At 40.8% G+C, this 22203-nt stretch overlaps 1 protein-coding gene across 4 annotated transcripts in view; it reads right to left on the bottom strand.

Moving 5' to 3' along the window:
• The window catches only part of dmxl2 (Dmx-like 2), a 51578-nt gene extending 39161 nt beyond the window's left edge, over positions 1 to 12417 (bottom strand). For 2 of the 4 annotated variants that reach the window (XM_034680164.1, XM_034680166.1), the window contains exons 1-5: positions 12027 to 12417; positions 1641 to 1766; positions 1308 to 1379; positions 1119 to 1197; positions 768 to 912 (exon numbers count right to left, since the gene is read on the bottom strand). In XM_034680164.1, coding sequence (XP_034536055.1) covers positions 768 to 912; positions 1119 to 1197; positions 1308 to 1379; positions 1641 to 1766; positions 12027 to 12113 — 509 coding nt within the window. In that variant the 5' untranslated portion in view covers positions 12114 to 12417. The remainder of the gene's footprint in view (positions 1 to 767; positions 913 to 1118; positions 1198 to 1307; positions 1380 to 1640; positions 1767 to 12026) is intronic. The other 2 variants (XM_034680163.1, XM_034680165.1) reach the window with 1 other exon arrangement.
• Positions 12418 to 22203: the final 9786 nt, after the last annotated feature.

Here is a 22203-nt window from a genome sequence, read left to right as displayed (position 1 = left end):
CATACATGTGTCATCAGGTGACAATTACTAATATGATATGACATGTCTGTGTCTGTTTACACAGCTTTAAGCACAGCCACAGACTCAAAGGAAAGGCTTACAACAGTACATAAACGCCTTTCAGTGGAGGCTGAGTGCAGAAAGGTTAGGATAATCAGTTACAGCCTATACCTTTTTTATTAGCAGAGAGGGTGTAATCATACAACCTTCAAAGGGAAGAGGTGAGGTTAATAATTTGGGACTCACTCTTCTATGCGTGACAAAAATGTAAGCATATAAGCAATGGCAAATGCTACTGTGTGACTTTCTAAAGGACACTTGAGAAAGAGAAAAACTATACACAGCTGTTATATTGAACCTAAAGTTCCAAAGGGAAAACTGACTTTAAACTTTGGTATTTACAAGAATGAGGAGGGTATTCTTTCTCCTCACAATCAATTGACATTTACAAGAAAAGGGAACAAGACCAGAGTGAAAAGAACAAGGTGAAACACACAGGTCTGCTTGACACTTGGTCGAATCAATTTACTGGCTCGCTTGCTGTCAGGATATTTCTGTCTTTGCTTTCCAAACAGACAGCTCTATGAAGACATTCACTTCCAAAGCCAAATGCTTCTCTGAATAAACGCTCTTGGCTCTTTACCAAACCATCTTTGGATTTTGTTCTTGCTGCCTATCACTTGTATGTAACCTTGACACAGCAAGGATTTTTTGCCCGTCAATCACGCCGGATGCTTTTACAGTTTGCACAAAAAGCGAAATCGTACTTGCACTGCCAGACACAGTTCCAGTCGTTGAGGACAGGGTGGGGCTTGTCCTCATTCAGCTGCCCATCCTCCTCCTCTATCAGGGCATCTGTCAGCGGAGGAGCCCACAGCTGGAGCCGCTCAGTTGCTGCTAGGATACGATTCCCTGAGGATACAAAAAGCACAATGTTACACACCTCGCGTCCCACGTAGACTACTACAGAACACAGAGCCACATGCACACTGTGACTCTTACATAATACACGTGGTTCCAGACAAACCGTGGGGGGCTGTAATAGGATATGTGAGTACCGTGCAGTTATTTCATCGCACTGAGAGGGAATCAGGTAAAAACAGAGAGCTGTGGTGTACCTTGTGGGTCCCAGGCCAGGTTGTAGGTGATGGCATCAAGGAAGAATTGTCCTGTCTTTTGCCACTGATAGTTAAGCTGCTGTTAGCGACAGAAAAGCAACACACACCATGCAATGTTATTGGAATACAAGTGTGATCACACTATTAGACTGCTTCAAACCTCCAAACACGACTGACAATCATGCTCACCTTGTGGCGTTTGTTTGGGTTGGTAGAAAGAGGTTCAAAGATGCAGACTGTGTTTCCGTAGGATGCAGCAATCTAAAAATAAAGAGCTGTGTTCATCAAAACATTACTCACCCCATCAGTGCTTCACTCGCTCCCCAAGGAGAGGGGTAGGAGGGGAGTGGTGCAGGCGAGCAGGATAGCAATAAGAGGGGTATAGGATAGGCAGTAATACAGCAGTAAAAGCAAAGCTAAATGTACGTCTTAATGCTCAGGGTAATTCATAATGTCTTCTGGCTTGATGGAAATATGAAAACTGCATGTGGGAGTGTGTCTGACTGTGCAGTCAACACTTACCCTGCCAAGCTGGTGGGAGCACTCCACACAGCCCACCTGTATGTTCCCATTCTGAGCTCCAGGGATGATCTGCACACAGTCAAAGTCGCTCGCCAAGATCACCACGTCACAACCCGAGCCGTAGGCCTGAAAAGAACACACGGGGGAATCAGATGGAGCGACAAAAAAACACTGAAACATATCATGATAAATATGAAAGCAGAATACAGCTGTATATGTACATTTAAATAAGAGGAAGTTTGAAGTTTTTATTTCAATATTGTGTCATATAATCATATGCCCAGCCTGCGTGGGCTTACACGACACCATGAGTTCATGCAGTCCAGGGTCAGAGCGCACAGCATGTTCATTCATTGTCAAGAAACAGGAAGAAATTATAACAAATAGAATAAAAATGTATACAACTTTGAGACCAAATTATTGAGCTTGAACACGTCAATCAAGAATCACTGCGATCTATACGGTGGTTATTTGTAATTGAGGGGGACGAGGTGCAGCGAGAGGCGGGCACTGGCAGCGTCTGTCTCAACCTTCATGTCGGTGTTTCTGTGACACAGCAGTGTGTATGTTTACGTTTTACAGCCATGCTCAGTCTCTGTTCTCCGTGTCTGAATCTCACACCACTACACACGTAATTGCAGCGACTGTCGCTAATGTTTCCGACCTCTTTCGCTATTTATTGCAGTCAGCATTCTTCTTCTTCTGTTTTAGTAGCAGTTAGCAAACAGCTTTAAGACACTCTCTAGCCACCCTTACAACCAGGCGCCGGTGAAAAAAAGGAAAATGGTACTTTCAAAATTAGATAATATTCACATTGACCGTTTAATTAGTAAACAAATATTCAAGCATTGGAGAATCATGTCCCATCCCTACTGTCCACCTCAATATGTCAGGCTTTTTACAAGCAATTTCGTGAAACAATAACTCTCTGAGGTCATCATGGTTTGTACTATACAAAAGAAAAATGGGAGTCAGTTTCCACTTCATTCAAATACCACAACTCACTAAGTCTGTTTTCTTCTGGGATTGTTTGACCGACCACAACAGCCAAAGGAAGAATACCAGGTCTTAACTGTGTAACCAAGGATCTTTGGCTTCTATATAAACCATAGACTGTTTAATTAATGGACGTAGTATCTGTGACGTCACCCATCTGTTCCTGAGCGCTGTTTAGAAGCCAATCGACAGCAGCAGCCATATTGGAAATGCTGAATTCAACCAGGCATAGTGTGACGTAAAGGGGCGGAGTTTGAGCCTCCTAGCCAACAGCTACAGTGTTCCCGCCTGTGAGTCAAGTCAGTCATGTCCTTAAACGGGCAAAACTGGTAATCTTAATATCTTCTGAACTTGCACATTATAGAAGATTCATCCCCAGTACAGTGTGTGCCGATAGAGAAATTAGCTACAGTACATAGAGCCAAGCCGTTTTTTGAACCAGGCTGTAAACATGTTTATTAATGCTGCAAAGATCGTCTTTTTTGAATTGGTGTGTATGTTGTTTCCGGTGTTTCTGCAGCCAGCCTCAAGTGGAATCTCCATGAATTGCAGTTTATAACACTTCTGCATGGGCTTCATATTTTTAGACCGGAGTTTGCCGCTTGATATAAACAAGATGTTACATATATAATTCAGAGATGAAGTTATGTTTGATCTGCACATATGTCCTTAGTTTTGGTTTGGACAGAACATTTTCAAACCATTTCTCTTCTAATTTCAGCAAGAGCTTATCTTTAGCAGAGTTAACATTACAGCACGGATTATTCCTGCAGATGTCCACCTCCTCACAAATGGAGTCAAGCTCTTTTGTCTGTAAAAGTCCACATTCTTATCAAACTTTATTTAAATGGTATTTCATGCAGTAGACTGCTTTACAGCTCTGCCAGCTGGGCTCTTACTGCTCTGAATTTCCATGTTCTCAATTTAAATAAAATATACTGTCATATAAATGACTAATAGGCAACCATCACAGGACTCAGAGGCACTTTTATGAATATTGCATTAGCAGGGTGAGATATTACAACAGGATTAGCACAGCATGGCAGTTATCGTAAACCACCATGGCACTGGCAGGCTGTGCTGGTAAGATGAGCGCAGAAACCTTGTAACGCAACATTAAAAAATAACACAAGACGCCCTTTTTTCAGATCCAGCGAATTCAAAAAATATCAGCTGATCATGTGCAGAATGCAGAGCAGCGGTACAGAGCAGACGTGAAAATGCTTAACGAGCAGAACTGTGTTAAGATTTGGATTATAGGCAGCGAGGTAAACTGATACAGTGGTTGCTGGTGGTGGTTTGGAGCCATGTGCAGAACAGCACCTGGGAGACAGGCAAAAGCTGGCCCCGAAGCAACAGTGCAGTCAGGATGACGGCTTGTGTCTTTTATTATTCAGGAGAACAGGAGGAGAGGCTGGGAACCACTGGGTCACACAACAGAGCAACATTATAGCCAGTGGTATGATATGAAGTGACAGTCAGGTACAGTGAAGATGGTGATGAGATTATACTCGACGTACTGCAACATTGTATGTGAGAGAAAGGGAAGTAAAGGAGGTGCTGCCTGTGCTTTAGCATTACTGCGGCACTCGCTCCCTCCTGCACATTACAGCTGGAATTAAAAAGCGGTCACCGTCACGCACTGTCTAGGACTGCTCTGCACCTTCCTCTCTCTCCTTCACATACACACACACTCACACACACACACACACACACACACACACACACACACACACACACACACACACACACACACACACACACACACACACACACACACACACACACACACACACACACACACACACACACACACACACACACACACACACACACACACACACATAAGATGAAGTGTGAAGTCCATTTGGCTCTCTTTGTGAGCGAGTTAATAATATGAACCCTGGTAGGACCTTGTTGCAAGCTGGTAAGCAGGAGCATATCAGCCTTGAACAGGATGAACATCGTCACTGCTTCAGTCTTGTGGATTAGGTTTGTGTTCGCGTCCTGTGTTTCTTTCATTATCCACAAATCCACTCACACACACACACACACACACACACACGCACACACACATGCAGAAAGAACAACGAAGAACTGAGGGACGGCAAACGGGATGATTCATTAGCAGTAGCAGCATAATACTAACACATGGCACTATGGTAAATATTGACGCAACTTTATAAACAAGGGCGGAAGAATTAGCAGCATAATCAGGACTTAAATGTCATTATGTTTCTGTGCTGACTGGGACGTTTATGGATGGGATGTTATATGTTTGCTTTTGGGGGTCTCTTAAGGAGGAATTGGGTCCTCAACAGTCAAAAAAAATAACATCTCTCATTGCCAGCATCTCAATAATGATCACAAAAATAGCACCCTTTGGTCTTTAAAAAGCACCAGATTTGGAGAGTTGTGCGTGCATCACTACTTTGATCTGCTGAAGGGCAACAATATTAGAAATTCAGTCTGAAGTTCTGAAAGACGGTTTAACAAGAGATAAAAATCTAATGACTATTGGTCAGCTAAAAAAAAGGCCTAAAGCGAGTGAAATGAAAACACGAAGGTCTGCTGGGCGCTCATTCTAATCATTATGATGTTGAGCTCGGACTCAGGAGGATATATTTGACTCAGCAAAATACAGCATTAAGGAGTGGCTGATTCTGTCTATGAATGTACTTGGATCAACTTCCAAGTATCTGAAGCTTATAAAGCTGCTGACTTAATGAGTGCAACCCTGCAGCGGCACGACGTCCTCTCCGCCAGTCATGAAAGCTGCTTACATTGAGACTGTTACTGTCTGTGGATACATTTTACCTCCTTGTGACACATTAACATCGACAAGGCCAATACGTTTACAGTGGAAAGAGAAGCAATTCAATTGGATTGTTTTGCAGAGTGAACCTAACTCACTATGGTCTAGTCTGGTCATGTGACCCGTTACATAAATAAGCTCTTCTTGTGTTTACACACAAAGTTCAGAGATTCAGAGCATGACAAAGGATATTATTATTATTATAATATCATCTTCTCTCCTTTCTGATGGATCAAAATCATCTCTTATTGAATCACTGACCTTTGCCGGTTTGTCCAGCCCACCTCAAGGTAAGTCTGCACCATGCATAAACACAGTGAGGCCGGTAGTAAACTGCTTTCAGGGTCAATATATCTTAAAAGAAAAGAGTACGCAGAGCAGTCATGTGCTGCGGTAATGAAAGTAGATAAGAGGAAGAGAGTGAGGGATCACTTCTGCCTTTCCGTCTAATGCTGCTCATTCCTCATGCTGAATGCAATCATGCGGGCATGTGCCACAGCTGCTACGATGTGTGCCATGGTTGTGTTTGTACAAGCTGGCCAGCTTTGACCTACAGTCAGAGGCCTTAGCAGCAAATATTTAAAACATGAATTGATCAACTGTGGCCTGTAGTAACTCTGTGTCTCTGTCGCTCAGCATAAGGATATCATCTCTGGCAAAACTTACAGCTCAGACCTGTAGACCCACTGTCTGCACTCATATCACATGGACCGTGTTATTCTATGCAGCATGACAGCAGTGTTAGCATCAGGAATTCACCAAATTACACAAAGTCCAGCTTCAATCCATTTCCACTCCTGCTGATCAATAACATCAAATAACACACACACTTGATCAAAGTATACAACTTGATCTGGCTGCAGTAAAGAGGTGCTTGGAGAGCTAACATCAGCCTGGATCCCTGGAGGAAGAACGGAATGGATTCTTCCAATGGGTTTTAAATTACTGCTAGACCAAGCTCTGGGGAGAACAAAGTTCAGGATAAAGAGATGGTTCAGGAAGATCGTTTTCAGAAATGAACGCCTCTTTCACAATCTATTTTAGTGGGGAATCTGCTAGAATCTAATTAAAGCTAATGCAAGGGCAATCAGAAACACACGCGCCATAGTCACATGATGTCAACACCGAGTTCCAACTACTCTGTTTGGCTTTCTGTTGTTTAACAATCCCACAACATCTTTAGTTTTCATCTCATTAAGCTACTTTTTATGCAATCATCATTTTTTTAAAACACGGGAAAGCTTCAAGATTCCCAAGCTGGTTACATTCAGTCTGTGTATGAAAATAATGTGAGTGGATTGTTTCAGTGAGGCAAAGTGAACCATTCCTGTCTCTGATCTGGAGCAGAAACTCTACCTCCTCATTCTTATGGATGCATGTTAACTGTGGAATGTTTGAACCTTTTTCCCTGAATGCCTTGATTTTCTGTACGTTCTACTTTCTTGTAGTGTTCGACTCAAGCCCACGGCCCTTTTCCTGCATGTCTTTCCCCCACTCTCTCTCCCAGTTTCCAGCTCTAGCCAATGTCCTCTCCTCTATAATAAAAGATGTCAAAGCCCCCAAAAATATTTAAAAGAATTATACTAAAAGAAAAGCTTGTTTCCTCTTGATTTGAGGCAGAACCTTGCAGAGGTGGCCCACTTGACCCATTCAGTTGCATGATTGCCACTTGAGTGCATTATTCAATTGCAACCAAATTCAGAAGACTAACGCAGCAAGTCCACTCATTTGACAACATCCAGCCAAAAGGCATTTTAATAATTACATTTTAAAGAGCTGCGGTCATGTGTTTCAGACATTTGAATTTTTGCTAAATTCATACTTACGCAATACAAAAAACTTCATTATTCCCCAACTGAAATTTAAGTAACCTTAAAAAATCCCGTCTTATATGATGTGACAGTTTCTGTATCCTAACACAAGCAAGATCCAGCTGCAGAATATTTATCTCCTGTTATTAAAGCAACAAATTGAGAGAAACATGCAACTGTAGTGGGTGTATGCACTCTCTCTGTGTGCTTTGTAGATTACACGTGTATTCTATTTTTAGTGGATCACACATCTGCAGCTCTGCATATCAAACCCACCGGGCCCCTTGTATCTCCATGAAACATCAACCACAGGTAAAAAAAAACACACACACACAAACACACGCACGCACGCACGCACGCACACGCACACGCACACACACACACACACACACACACACACACACACACACACAGGAAAGAAGGGAAGTAACGTTTCTAACTGATTTTAGCAAACTGTCAGGAGAAGATTATCATCGATCATGAGTTTTTAAAATGAAATCAAGAATGAAAATCAGACTACAAAGCTGAGAAAAGGATAAACAGTAGTTTTGTTTTATTTGTTTTTAGCCTAACAGCAGACTCTTACCATTTGTACCTTCAATTATTTAAGATAGCAGTTTATGTAATGACAATTGTAGGACTAAATTATCCACCAACATTATTTTTTCATGCTGAAAGGAACACCATTTTCTCCTCCCTAAATAATGAAAAGATCTCCTCTGTTCCTGCCGTCGAGCTCTTTCACACTCCTACTCATACTTCTTAGCATTCTGACAGTGGGCTTTCAGCAGAAAACTATAACCACCACCCAACGAGCTGCTGGGCTGGAAAACCACGAGGAAGATCCATTGTCCACCATTCAAACTCATGTGAATAAACATCACGTCTTTCAGTATCTGTCACTATGTCGCAGCACATTGTTAAGCATGCCTTCCCGCAGAATGAAGCTCTAGCATCATGCTGATTTGAGCTGTCGCACTCATAGTAGTTGTAGGTTAGGCAAGTGTGTGTCTGGAAGTGCGATTGTGTGTGTCTGTACGTGAGTGTGTGTGTGTGTCAGGGTCTGGCCTAGGAGCCCTCAGGGGTCAGGGTGAGTGTGACTGCATTGGACGTGACGTCTAGTGTTCTTCAAATATCCTCTCAGACACAGAGAGAGAGAGGACCGGGCATAGAAACTGAGGCCCAGTGGCAACGTATAAGGCTCTCGCCCCAGAACCAGCTCTGTCCCATGTTGTTGAGCAGATATGACCCTGGGTAAGAAGCCTGCCTGTTTACATTTTAACATCCTTGGACCGGGGTCAGCAAAAGGGGAAAGGGGAATGGCTCCTCCGTTTGGTTTTAACAGAGTGCGCAGGATAAGAAGTGCTGTGCCGTATACAAGGAGGCATCAAAGAGGAGGAAGAGGGTGTCTTTGTCTCTGTGCAATAAGAAATATAAAAATAAACAACAAAGCACCACCTCACTAACAGGCAGCACGAACACACCAAGCACATATTTGGCAGCCATGACAGTTAGGCAATGTTCTCAGCTGGAGGGAATGATGGCGTGCAACATAGCAGCTCTGCATTGGAAGAATTTGACTAATGCAGTCATATCGCTTTTGATAAGAAAGCGGCATGCATCTGGTTGCAGGCGTTACAGTGTCAATCGATGTAGTCATCATTGAGGCGGAAATCATGAAATAATAACCCATCTTGGATCAATCTTAAGGATCATCACTTTTCATCATGTGGTGACACGGGAGCAGCAGATTTATCGTCTTTGTAGAAAACAATCCCTAAGCTCGAGGTGTTCCAGAGAAAGCGTCTCTGTCCGTTTAGGAAAGTGTGAATTGTTTGCAGACATGAAAAATGTATTTTACTGTGAGCAGGTTATGAAAAATAAATGTAAATCCTGAAAAGCAAAAGGTTTCAAGATGACAACTGACAGTACCTCAGTGGCTTTAAAGAGTTTGATTTTATGGGACTCTGTGAAAGCTCGTCCAGCTATCAATAGTCATCATCATTCATCTTCAGCCTCAATACGAGAGCTGACTCAGGAAGAGAGAGTTTCGCCCTCTGCTCATTCGGCTATCTCCTCCAACTGATCCATTGTAAGCAAAAGATTTGCATTATTTTTGGCATTATGAACTATTGTACACAATTTTTCAATTTGCCGTCACACAGCAGGCTGTAATATAATAGGCTCTTCCCATGCCTCACTGCACTAAATGGAATATTGACTGGGCTTCTTGGTCCTGTCAACTTGAGTCACAAAGAGAAATGTTGGGGCTCTGCCAGACCTCAGACAGACAAAGAATGTATATATAGCCCAAAGGGGTCAATAAATAACAGACACTAGCTTTGGTTCAGGGTATGGCGTTTGATCAGCAGGCATACAAATAACATTAAAGTCTTTCTGACTGACTCATGTCCCACGATCAGCCTGAGGAGATCAGGTCACCTGAGACTGTGATCTCTTTGAATCCCTTCGAAACACAAACTTTCTTTTGCTGACTTTGTTTGAATTTCATTTATTTTTCTGATTTTGTATTCCTTGAAAAAGTTATTTTAGATTACTTGTTTTTATATACTTGTTTTTACTAATTATCTGCCTTTGCTTTTGATTATATGACCTGTCTGTTTTATTTTGCTTTATTTGTAGAGCGCACTCAATGTGCTTTGCATTAAAACATTTAACGCATTGGAAATATTCAGACAAGCATAAAAAAGGACAATTAAAATGACAAATAAAATGAAAGAAATAAAAAGGAAAATTAGAAATATATTAAAAGTAAATTTAAAATTTGCATTTAAAGCGAGTTAAGCTAAGGTAGGAAGGCAGTGACAAATAAAAAAGTCTTTGATTTAAAAGAGGGGAGAGTCGGAGCAGACCTGAAGCTTTCAGGGAGTGTGTTCCAGTTAGTGGTGCATAACGACTAAACGCTGCTACACCCTGTTTTGTTTTGACTCTCAGGACTGAAACTAGACCGGTACCTGATGACCTCAGAGGTCCAGATGGTTCATACAGTAGCAGCAGATCAGCAATGTATTTTGGGCCTAAACCATTCAGTGCTTAATAAACCATCAGCAGGATTTTAAAGTCTATTTTCTGACAGACAGGAAGCCAGTATAGAGATCAATATAATAATAATAATAATAATAATAATAATAATAATAATAATAATAATAATAATACTTCAATAAGTCAAAAGGAATATAACAACTGTTTAATACTTTAATGAATGTAGGTTGTGAAGACAGAAAGCGTAAATGTTATTTAATTGTAAATGTACTGGCCACCCCTGCCTATGTGAGAGTCTCGGCCACCCTGTTCAAAAAGTTCTGGACGCACCCCTGTATTTAGAAACCATGTTGGGCTTTAAAAGTCAATAAAATAATCTTAAAATCAATCCTAAAATCATCAGGCAGGATGTGTAGATGAGCTACAATGGGGGTGATGTGGGCACATCTTTAAGTTTCTGTTAAAAGATGAGCTGCTGCGTTTTGAACTGTTTGAAGACGGTGGATTGATTTTTGACTGAGACATGTGTACAGAGAATTACAGTAATCGAGACGGGAGGACATAAAAGCATGAATAGTTTCTGAAGATCTTTAGCTGACATTAAGGACTTGACTTTAGATATATTAAACATATGCGACTCCTCCTTCTGATGACTGAGCTATATTATGTACTCTATGCAATAACGTGCAATACACTGCAATATCCCTGCCACTTTAACATCCTGTATACAATACCTTCATTCCCAGTGCTTTTGTACATAGCGAACTGTAACTATTCTGCGTTTCTGTATACTTATTATTAATCAAAATTACATTATTTCATTCATATTTATAACTTATTTTATTCCTTTTTTATATTAATATTTTGACTTTTTCACACTATGTATAAGAGCATTCTGTAACAACCGAATTTCCCCTGGGATAAATAAAGTATTTCTGTTTTCTGAGCTGATAAAAACCAATACAATGTTCAACCCCAAATAGGCAGGTAATGTTAACTGACTAAAATCATTTAAATGCATGCGAGGGTAGTCTGAAACAGAAGGCAGATGGCACCATGTGAATGTTTCAATGTTATTTTCAACCCAAAACACAATCATTCATCCAGCCTCCAGCTCACGTGTCCATATATGGCTCTCTACGTCATATCTGGCGCAGCTGATGCTAGGATGACAGCGAGCTAATGATCCGTGAGGAGGATTTAACGCCAAATGGAAGCAAGCTTAGCTACTTCTGCAACTGCACAGACTAAACACAGCTTCTGTCATCCTGTAATGGGACGCAGTTTTTTTCACCATGCTCCGTGCATAGTTACCTGAAGCGTGCTCTGCAGAATATCACCTGAGCGTGTCCCATTCATTGGCAGCAGTGTTCTGGGTGCGCAAAGGGATTCCCTTGCAGTAATTCTATCGTTACAAGATGCAGCTAAAGGTCATTTGAGTGGCTAGCGTTAAATGTCTTGCAGGAATAAATAATAAAAGGTGCAGAATGGACGGAGACATTACCTGTGGGGTTATAATAAGTATGTCAGTGTTGACTGGCTGTTATGGTGAATAGAAGAGGGGCTTGTGTTGAGGCTGCCCTGAGTAGTCTCACTGTTTGTGGATCTCTCACTGCTGCTGCAGTTTGGCTAGCATGCTACCCGGCTAGCCAGGCTTTTAGCTCTGAAGCCAGCCAATGTAAGGCTAGCTAGCTAACTATCCAGCTAGCTTAGCTTCACTGGGTGTCATCCTGAGCTCATAATATCAAAATAAAACCTCACCGTGAAAGGGATGTCATTCACGCTCCCCACCGAGTAGCAACAGTCTCCAGGGTTCACAGCTCCCGTCAGCACCTGGTGCAGATGCATTTTCCTTATATTTCAGCAGCAGATGGGTTTTCTTTAATTATTAATAACGAGTCCACCCTTTCGGTTTCTCCATCTAGCAAAGACTGGGAATTCCATCAGTAACATTAACGTTGTCCTCGGCCCTGTAGCGTCGTCTTCCTCCTCAAAACGGTAGGGTTGTTCGGCCCCGCGTAGATGTGATTTCACCTGGCCAGGTCATCCATTTAAACATATAAAACTGTCCGTCCGTCTCCTCTCACTGTCAGCACCATCCCTGCGATTAATCGTGAGAGAGCCGAGGCAGTGGGATCTCTGCAGCGAGCCTGACATGCGCGCTCCCGACGTTCTCAAGGCACGACCGAATGGCCATAGATACGTCACATCTAGACTGGGTAACATCCACTCCCTCCCTCTTACTGCTCACTTCAGCTTATTCCTGAATCCAAGCCATTTTATTTATATGGCACATTTTAAAAACAACAAGGTTACCAAAGTGCTGCACAACAAATAAAACCATATAAATAATAGTACAATTTAAAATGCTGTACATTAAAAGACAAACAGAGACCGACACAAACTCTCATGCTGTATTAAAAGCCAAGGAGTAAACATGAGTTTTAAGACGTGTTTTAAAAGTATCCAGGGTGGGGGCATTTTGACTTGGGTGGGTAGCTCATTCCACAGTTTAGGGTTAGGGTTAGGGTTAGTTTAGGAGCTACCACTGAAAAAGCCCCCTCCGTCTTTTGTCGGCTTTTTGGCACGACGAGACGCAGCTGATCAGCAGACCTCAGTGCTCTGCATGAATGAAAATGATTAATGTATTCACTATCTTACCCAATTCTTTAAAACGACCAGAAAGTGTGTTGCATGTATCTTCCTGTGTTTCTTTCTGGGGCACCGTGCAGCTGATCTAGTTTCGCATTTCTATGTTGACGGCGCGCCAATTTGTGAAGCCAGCAGCCCTCTGTCGACGATTTCACTTCATTGATCATAAATGTAGAGTCCTGGGTAAAACTACAGCCAAAACTGAGGGGGTAGTAATTTTGTCAGTGACTGAAAGTGGAAGGAGAAAACAGTGGTCATAAAACAGTGTTGTCTGCAGCAGGGAGCGCTCATACTTTTGCAGAATGTGTGTAGTTTTGTTTAACATGTTTAATTGCTGCCCCTCTTCTTCTTTATTGAAGTCTGATGAGACCAATTCCTACATTTTTTGTGAGACATTTTGGGAAACAGTTTGCTCTTCCCTGAATTGGCATACAAGCTAATCATTTGCTAAAACAGATAACTCCGTTTTTATATAAAAAACAAATTTCATTTTTATATAGATTCCTAATAAAATTGCATTTTCAAGATATCTCTGATTAGTAAAGACATTTTGACTTAGACAAAGCCACCCAACCTCAATTGATTGATCATACCAAAAGCTAGTGTTGGAAAAAACATGTTTTTTGAAACATTTTTTTAATTTTTCAAAAGTGAGTTAACTGTTTTTACAAATTAACTCTTCGTATGTTGTTTTGTTTTATATTTTTAATTGCTGCCCCTCTTCTTCTTTATTGAAGTCTGATGAGGTCAATTTCTACATTTTTTTGTGAGACATTTTGGGAAACAGTATGCTCTTCACTGAATTGGCATAAAAACTAAAACTACATCTGTGTCCATGTGTTATACAGCTGAAATGATCATGCACCTTCAGTAAGTCTACCAAGGTATGTAGAGCCGAAACTGTTTGTTACACACTGGTTTAAGGCACTAACAAGACATTTAGAGTACACTAACATAAACATAATTAAATGATGTGATATTATCCATATATAATCTGTTATTTTAGGGGTTCCTCTGCTTATTTTCATTGTCTTACATTAAGATAATTTAAATAACTTTGAGGTTAAGAATACCAGACCTAACCAGAAGCTGGGAGAAGTCACCTTGGAGTGTGGTAAAGGATAACTTGTTTTTCTCTGTCTTCATGGAAGTCAGAATAGTGTCAAAAAATACCCCCCTAATTAACTGATAATGAATAAATTCATGGCTTGCATCCTCAATGTCACAAGTTCAACATAAGGCATTAAATACAGTTACACTGATGTGTGTTACTGTGTGACATTTTCCAGAGAAAAGCGAGTGAGTGAGCTACACCCAGCTAAGGTCGACTGCGGCTGCAACTGTCCCTCAGCTCCTTATCTACCCTCATTCATCTCACTGATGAGATTTAATGGAGCAAATCACCATTATACTGTTTATCCCCTTCTCTTTTGTTCCCTCTCTCGCACTCTGTCCTTCATTGTCTCTACATAAATGATGAGAGGCCTGACAGCCATGGTGCTGATACACAACTAACCATCATGGTACTGGCCTACTTATTACAGCCAGGGTGACATCATAAGTCAGGGCCGGCCTGCCTTCAGCCACCATGACACACGGGACAACAGGGGAGAAAACTGTGAGGCAGAGGCCCAGAGAGAATGTGACACATACACATAAGCAGTGTCAACAACAATGGCGGGGAACACTCATCTTGCAGCCTATGTAATACTGGGCCTGTCCATTTAGCATTTGGTGTGGACCAATTTTTTTAAACCATGTGTCAGACTTTACAGCCGCTCTGTGACCATGGTCTTGACACAATGATCGATGCTTACATGCTTTTTATTTATAGAGAGCTTTATTAAATCCAAGTTACAAAGGGCTTCAAAAAAAGCAGAAAAATAAAACAGTAAGGTCACAAAACTACCAGGTTTTACAAGAAAAAAAATGCTGTTGAGGTTTGTGCGAAAAATAATTACTACCTATTATATTAATACCTATTAGAAATAAAATGCAGCTGAAAAAAGAAGAGTAGAAAATTCAAGAAAAAAATAGAAAAAAACTCCCATTTTAGAGTGCAGAGTTAAGGGGTGAGATTGAAAAATACTTACCCAGTCACATCAGACTAGTTTTCTTATAGCAAATGCTTTTTAGAGAAAGCTAAAAGTCCTGTGACTGTTGTGTGTACACTGCTGTTTGAGTCAATGTAAATCAGCAGCAAAATCCCAGCCTGACTCTGTAGCATAATGTGACACAGATAACCATCCGGAAAATTAAACGTCAGATACATCTTGCAAGAAATCTGCTTCTTTCAGCTTCTTTGTGTTTGAATGATTTTAAAGGGTAGACTTCTTTGAGAGCGACTGACTTTACCTTGAAGCACACCTCAAGAAAGATGGCATTTTTCAGTGTTTTCATGGCAGTTTCTTCTCCACAACTATTACATCAACAATGACAAAACATGACAGAAAAGTGAAATCAGATTTGCAGCATGTTATACACGTGCCTGGCCATACTGATTGTTATTGATACGATGGACTGCATCCACTTTAGATTATTAAGACACAGGGGATTCATCTTCTAAGTACTCAGGGTATTGTGTTGGCCCAGAGTGAGATCATTGCAGCAAGAACCCAGCCAACAGAAAAGAATGCAGTGCCAGAGAAAAGCTGTTAAAGGAAGGGAGTACTTAGAGACTCCTGCAAGTGTGTGTACAGCAGGTGTGTGCATGAGGGAGAAAGACACAGGGATGGTGGACACTGTGAGTAGTAGTTACTGTATGTGGATTTTGCAGCAGGGTTGGAGGAAGGTTGATGCAGTGTTTGTGGTCCCCGCGGTGCCATTGGGAGACACAGCCCTGATCTACAGAGAACAGAATTAAATGCATTATAGATTTTCTCATTTCATGGATGGCTGCTGGCTGAAGGGAGCTCCGGTCAGGCCCTGAGGCGCGAGACATTGTGTGCCTCAGGACAAAAATATAATAGAGCTTCTTTACAAACTTAAATAATTAAATCAATGCACACTGTTTGGATGCCGCTGACACAGAGTGGCTAAATTTACGATGTGAGTGCCTTTGTTTTCTGTCAAAGCAGCACATATGTTCTGATATAAACAACAGCGTGAGCACATTGTGTCTTTAGAGTAAGCAAGAGAGAATAAATAATTCTAAGGAATTGTTTTATCTCATTTTGAGAGTAATACATCCACCATGCATGCTACTCTATGTTTTTTGGCTACTTGTGATTACTGGCATGTTCATTTTCATTGTCACTGTTTCAAAAGAGAAAATATTTGCAATGATTATTAATCACTGGTTCTCTCCAAATGTGGTAGTCTTGAAAAGAGCTATGTTAATGACGAGATACACACATTGTAATGTTTGCACACACTGCTAATGGGGCCCAGGAGAGCAACACACAAGATCCATTATGTTGATTATTGTTGCTTTGAAATGTTATATGAAGAGAGAACAGGGGGAAAGAGAGGATCCAAGATGGCTTTCAGATCGACTATTAAATCACGTTTGTAGCTCTTAGCCCCAAGAAAAAGACAATCTGATGTCAGCTATGGGTTAGAAAAAAGACATCAAAACATTTCAGTTGTCTGTTCATGAATTTTGATCAGGTTACATGTGTATATGCAACAATTCTACACACAGAAATGAAAGCACGGTACAAGCAGCATGTCAAGTGCCCTAAAACTGCATGCAAATATAAAAAATGCATGAAGTGCAGCACTTTTGCAGAACACATGCACTGTAATTTGCAAACTGGTTGCAAATCTCTGTGCGTGGATTGCATGTTCAGTTTTCTTTTAATTATCTGCACAGAGAAGAGATGAAATGTGTCACTCTTACTGCAGAAAACCAAAGCTGCTTTCCCAGGAAGGGGACTCTTGTGTAGGATTGGGCTCAATTTTCATCCATCCACTTATGTGAGGAAGCTGGGTTAGAAAAGGCCACTCAAGTGTTCATCCATTAACCCCATTCATGAACAGATGTGTGCTCAGTGCCTCCAGCTTCAGATCACACTGGATACAGTCTCTCTGTCTCTAGCTTTATCTCCTGTCACTAACATTTGCAATACTTATTGTGTTAATCTGCAACAACTGGATACAAATGTGGGCCACCTGACCAATTCATGAAACATGTGAATAATGTGTTATAGACATGTAAAAAGAGGCACTAATCAATCAATCAGTGAGAGCGCCAAATTACAACAAACCTTACCTCAAGACACTTTTACAAACAAAGCAGGTCTAGACCGTACTGTATAATATTATTAATGAAGAACAAACATCAAGACAGGATAAGATCCAGTCCCCTCTTACAGACAGGACTCAGTCTTATACCATCTTAATCCATCATGAGGATTGCACGGTGCAGTATTTAGCAAGTTATAGCACCAAGGAAAATCTTCCTATAACAGGTAGAAACCACAAGCAGGACCAGACTCATGTTAGATATACATCTGCTGAGACCAAGTTAGAGTTGGAAAAGTGGGATAGATGAGATTAAGAGATAGAGAGAGAGAGAGAGAGAGAGAGAGAGAGAGAGAGAGAGAGAGAGAGAGAGAGAGAGAGAGAGAGAGAGAGATGATAGTGAAGAGATGGACAGTAGTAGTAGTAGTCACAGTAGTAGTAGTAGTAGTAGCTGTTGTCACTCGAGTCTGGCACGTCCACAGCAGCAGGCCGCCTATGACAGCGACTCAGAGGAACCTACAAGAGTTGGAGCTCAGGGACTCAAGAAAGGTCTATGGTTAGTAACTTAACAAGCCTTTTAAAAAGGATAGGGGCCAGTTGACACTAAGAAAACTGTAAGACCTGTTTAAAAATACATTGTGATACATTTACATCTATCATATTGGCTCACATCAAGATATATAAGCTGTTAAAAGGCAGAGGTTAGCTTACACTGATTAAATCTATAATCACTGGGTTCAAAATGTCAAGTATTTTTTCCAACAAAGCAGTTGAGTAATAAATACATATGTGTCTTTGTTCAATCTTAGGTACACTTCAAAACAGTGTTTTGTAATTCAACCTGGTTGAACTGGAGCAGGCTACATGGAAGTAAAAAAAAATTTTCATAACAGCGTGTATAAATATTTTATTTAGGTAAAGAGATGGCCCTTAAATTTTAATGTCAAGTAAGACATTTTACAGCCTGTAAAGACACTTCACCAGTTTATACAGTAGTTTGTGTGCTTCAGACTGAGAGCTGCGGTCAGGGGCAAGGTATACTTCTCAGGAGGCTGAAGAAGTTGGACATTTTTTAACCTTGATAGCCATATGCATGTGTTTTTGTAACATAATATGACAGCTGCAGTCTCACTGAAAGAGGTCAGCAGACTCCTGCATACTTAGAGGTGTACAGATTGAGTCATAGTGCTGATAGTCTAACACACATTAGTCCTTTAGCATAACATGTCAAACCATACTTCCAGATCATGCAGTGTCATGGTAATAGTATGTATTTAAATTATTAGAAAGTGGTTGTTTGCTTCTGAAGATTTTGAACTGGGGCATTTCAAACCTGTCACACATGGTTGAAGTTCTTAAGTTCTTAAAATATTATATACAACAGATCATACTGTACATGTAATATATGGATACATGATGTGGATTTTATCTGGCTAATAATGATAACCAATAACAACCTGCCCCTGATGGCCATATTGTAATCATTTCCCCTGTGTGAACTGACTGTCCCTCCTCATTCTATACTTGACATGAAACTCTGGAACTCTAAATACTACAGTACACCTACTTCATCGGCTGTATTGTTTGATGCATCTACTGAATTTAACTGTGTTACCCATCAATATATTTATGTATGGTCTTTAAGTTTAAATAAAAAACTCTATCCTTGCTCTTTTTTTCTAACATCGTCTTACTCCTTCGTCAGCCTGCTGCAGCTGCTCTTGTTATTTATTTGTAAATGTAAAGGTGCATTACAAACAGCCACCTACTGTGTCAGTAGGCACATGAGTAGGCTAGTCGATCAGTGAATCAAAGACACTTATGAAACATTTCCTTTAATGTTCCAATATAGTGCATCCCTAATGGAATATTAAGTGTTTGACAGTTAAATGCAACGAAACAGCTCATACAGCCTCAGAAGCTACATTATCAACAATAGCAATCAGATCTGTAGCACAGCAGGAGCAAGCATGTGTCTCAGGGCAAAAACATCCCTTATCTTCAGTAAGATCTAAACTGTGACTAAAGTAAGTCTTCACGTGTGCTGTTGTTGTCTCCATTCCATTCCTGCTCTTGTATTTTCTGTCATTAACAGTTCAAACCAACAAGTTCAGAGCAGACCCTTCAGACCAAAGGTTAAACCTGCATACCAAAGGCTTAATGTACATACTTCACTCGTGGTGCCCTAACAAGATAATGTTAAAAAAATATCTAGGCCATGTTTTTAAAAATATTAAAACTTCACCAAACAATGGAGAGAAAACAGCAGATATAGTTCCACTACAGCAAAGTGAAATCAGTCTGATTAGCTTGATGCTAATTTATGATCCTGTTTGAACTGCTGTCATGTCATAAAGTTTTATATTTGAGGATATTTGACTAATAAATGCACATTTACTCATGGTTTGGTGTGTTTTCTTGTTGTGTTTTTCTCTTGTTTGTTCTATTGTGTGTAGCTTTTAATGCAGCTGTTTCGTCCAGAACTAACTTTGCAAATACATTTTTGTATCTCAGTGGTGTTATACTTATTAAGAAATATTATATAAAATGCAAGCGTACACAGCAATAATTTTAAGTTAATGAAAGCTTGAAGATCCTGCCTGCATCCTCTTTACTCTTGGTATTTGGTAACAGTATCCGCTAATAAGGAAATACTGTGTAATTAGATGGAAGGAAGGGCCTCTGAATGGATGGATGTTAATAATGTTTCTTTCCTTGAGGAAAAATTACAACCGCTAACAATCTATGATTCTCATAACAGGTTTATTTGGTCATTTATCAGCAGGCACTTTCTCGCAGTGCCAGACTGTTATTACCTCTCCTCATTCCCCTTCATCCTCCTGTTATTTATTCTTTCACATTACAGTATTTGATCTTCAGGTTGATGCTTTTTCTCTTCATACAACTTGCTCTGCTCTTATACAGCCAGTCTCATCTGCTCCCGCTTTCTTTCTCCCTCCTCCTCCTCTATCTCTGTCTCACACACGCTGCAATCTCGCTCGCACTCTCACAGATTTCTGTCTGCAGAGATACTAAAGATTGATGACAGCTATTCCAGAGCGTCGTCTCTGTCTTTGACACCGCCCCTTCCCTCTCTACACACTCCTGTCACTTTCCCCTCCTCTCCCCGCTCTGAGGAAGGTCAGCCTCGCTTACTGTGGTTTAACCAGTCCATCTGTCTCTCCGGCTTTCCTGTCCAGCCAGCCTTGGGCTAACTGATGAATCTCTCTCTCACCGGCAGTTGTTCCAGGGATTATTTACTGCCACTGCTGATGTGTGTGAATGCGTGTGTGTGAATTATTTCCTTTCCTATTCAGGGGTTCTGAGACCTATTCAGGTCTGTCCCTGTGTGCAGTAATGTAATTAAATTTTGTGTGAATGTGTGTGGGTTTTCTCACTAGAGTGCAATTGTGCTTCTAAGTTTCCTCTGCCTTCCTCTCCTCTTTTGTGCTGTAACAGGATTATCTGTTTTTCATCTCCACATTATCAAGCTTTATTGCGTTTCTCTGGCTCATTCATATTTGGACCACATGCTGCTCTGTTCCTGGCAGGTGCTTGTGTTCACAGTGTGTATGTGCATGTATCTTTTTTTTTTTCCAAGTACCTGTGTGTATGAGTGATATACTCAAGTGTTCGGTGTAATTAGTCAGACCCAAATATGAGTTCTCCTATGCAAACTACAGAGAATGATAGAGGAGCAGATGGAAGGGCGGGAGCAGATTTCTGCAGCAGCTCTGAAGTGTGAAGAGAAGATCAAGGGCTTGGCACACAAGTAGTCGTGCACAGACACACGCAAACACACAAACAGACCAGTAAAGCTTATAATCCCAGCTGAGATGCAACAGGTTACTGAATCACTGTGACAGACAGAAATGAGCTAAGAGGGAGGAGAGGAGGAGAAGATAGGTGAGGACACAATAAGCAGAGCGTTACAGCTGTGTGGTCATTCTGTTTCATGCACAACCTGCTGACTCTACCTTGGCGTTCAGTGGTGCAAACAAATCTGCTAATTTGCATGTCAATTTATTTCTCAAAATTTTCCATCATTTGCATAGAGAGAGGTTCATAATGCTTCGATTTTACACATCTGAATCATGGTGCTTCAGCAGTTTATTGCATAGTTATTCCTGCCTTCGTTCCTTGATGTACAATACCAGTCATGGCTCTGCGTCAGTACTGTAGTGTACGAGATGGAAAGGTCATAATTGAGTTGTTTTGGTGAAAATTTGTATTGCAGTGTCAAAGGTTGCAGAAAAATTTGACCACCAGCATTCTCTGACATAAAGGATCCAGTCATGGAACTATAAAGACACAGTGCACCATGCATGCACAATTTACCCTCCAACCAACCAAACAATGTTTTGAAATAGCTTTGAAAACATCATTAGGAATTCCCTGATGCCACCCAAACCTCTCCTAAAAACAAATGTTGACTGTAATTGTGCAAGGAAGATTAACCTTGATGACACTGAGCTGGAGTCCTTCCACAGTCATCCACTAGAGGCCAACAGAGGATCATCATTCTCACTTCAACAGAAGAAGGAAGCAGAAGCAGTGTCACACAGACAGCATGAAGTATCTTTTCTAACCCTCTCTAACACTTGTAACCACTTCCTTCTCGATAATACAAACTGCTTACTGTACCTTTTTCTTGTTTTCGTGTGAGTCAATAAAACTGTCTCACATGAGTCCTCTTGTTAAAGCCAAGAGGTCAAAGGTATGTTTCTGTTGCAATGTCCCAGTGTGACTATGACAGGGACCTTTGTACAGATCCCTCTGCACATTCTCTGCCACTCTCCCATGACAGCTGACCAGTCAAGGAAACATGACAGAAGTGAGGCCTGTACAACTATTTTCGGCCAAAGTATTGATATTTTGAGGAAAAGTCCACTGGTTTAGTAAAAAATCAATGTCAGGTGAATGCTACACTTACTATGATATCTCTTCAGCCTGATGACCTGACATCTGAATCTTTCCAGCATTTCTTTAGGTTTTCATTATTTCATTATATCATACTCATAAAATAATGTTTTGCTGCTATTTCTTCATTTCCTTGTAACAGTAAGTCACATGCACCAAAACAATTTGAACCAGGCTTCAA

This window comes from Notolabrus celidotus, chromosome 3, assembly GCF_009762535.1.
Source record: "Notolabrus celidotus isolate fNotCel1 chromosome 3, fNotCel1.pri, whole genome shotgun sequence".
Classification (NCBI taxonomy): Eukaryota; Metazoa; Chordata; class Actinopteri; order Labriformes; family Labridae; genus Notolabrus; species Notolabrus celidotus.
The sequence above is the reverse complement of the archived record's forward strand: the minus strand, read 5'-3'. Positions and strand labels throughout refer to the sequence as shown.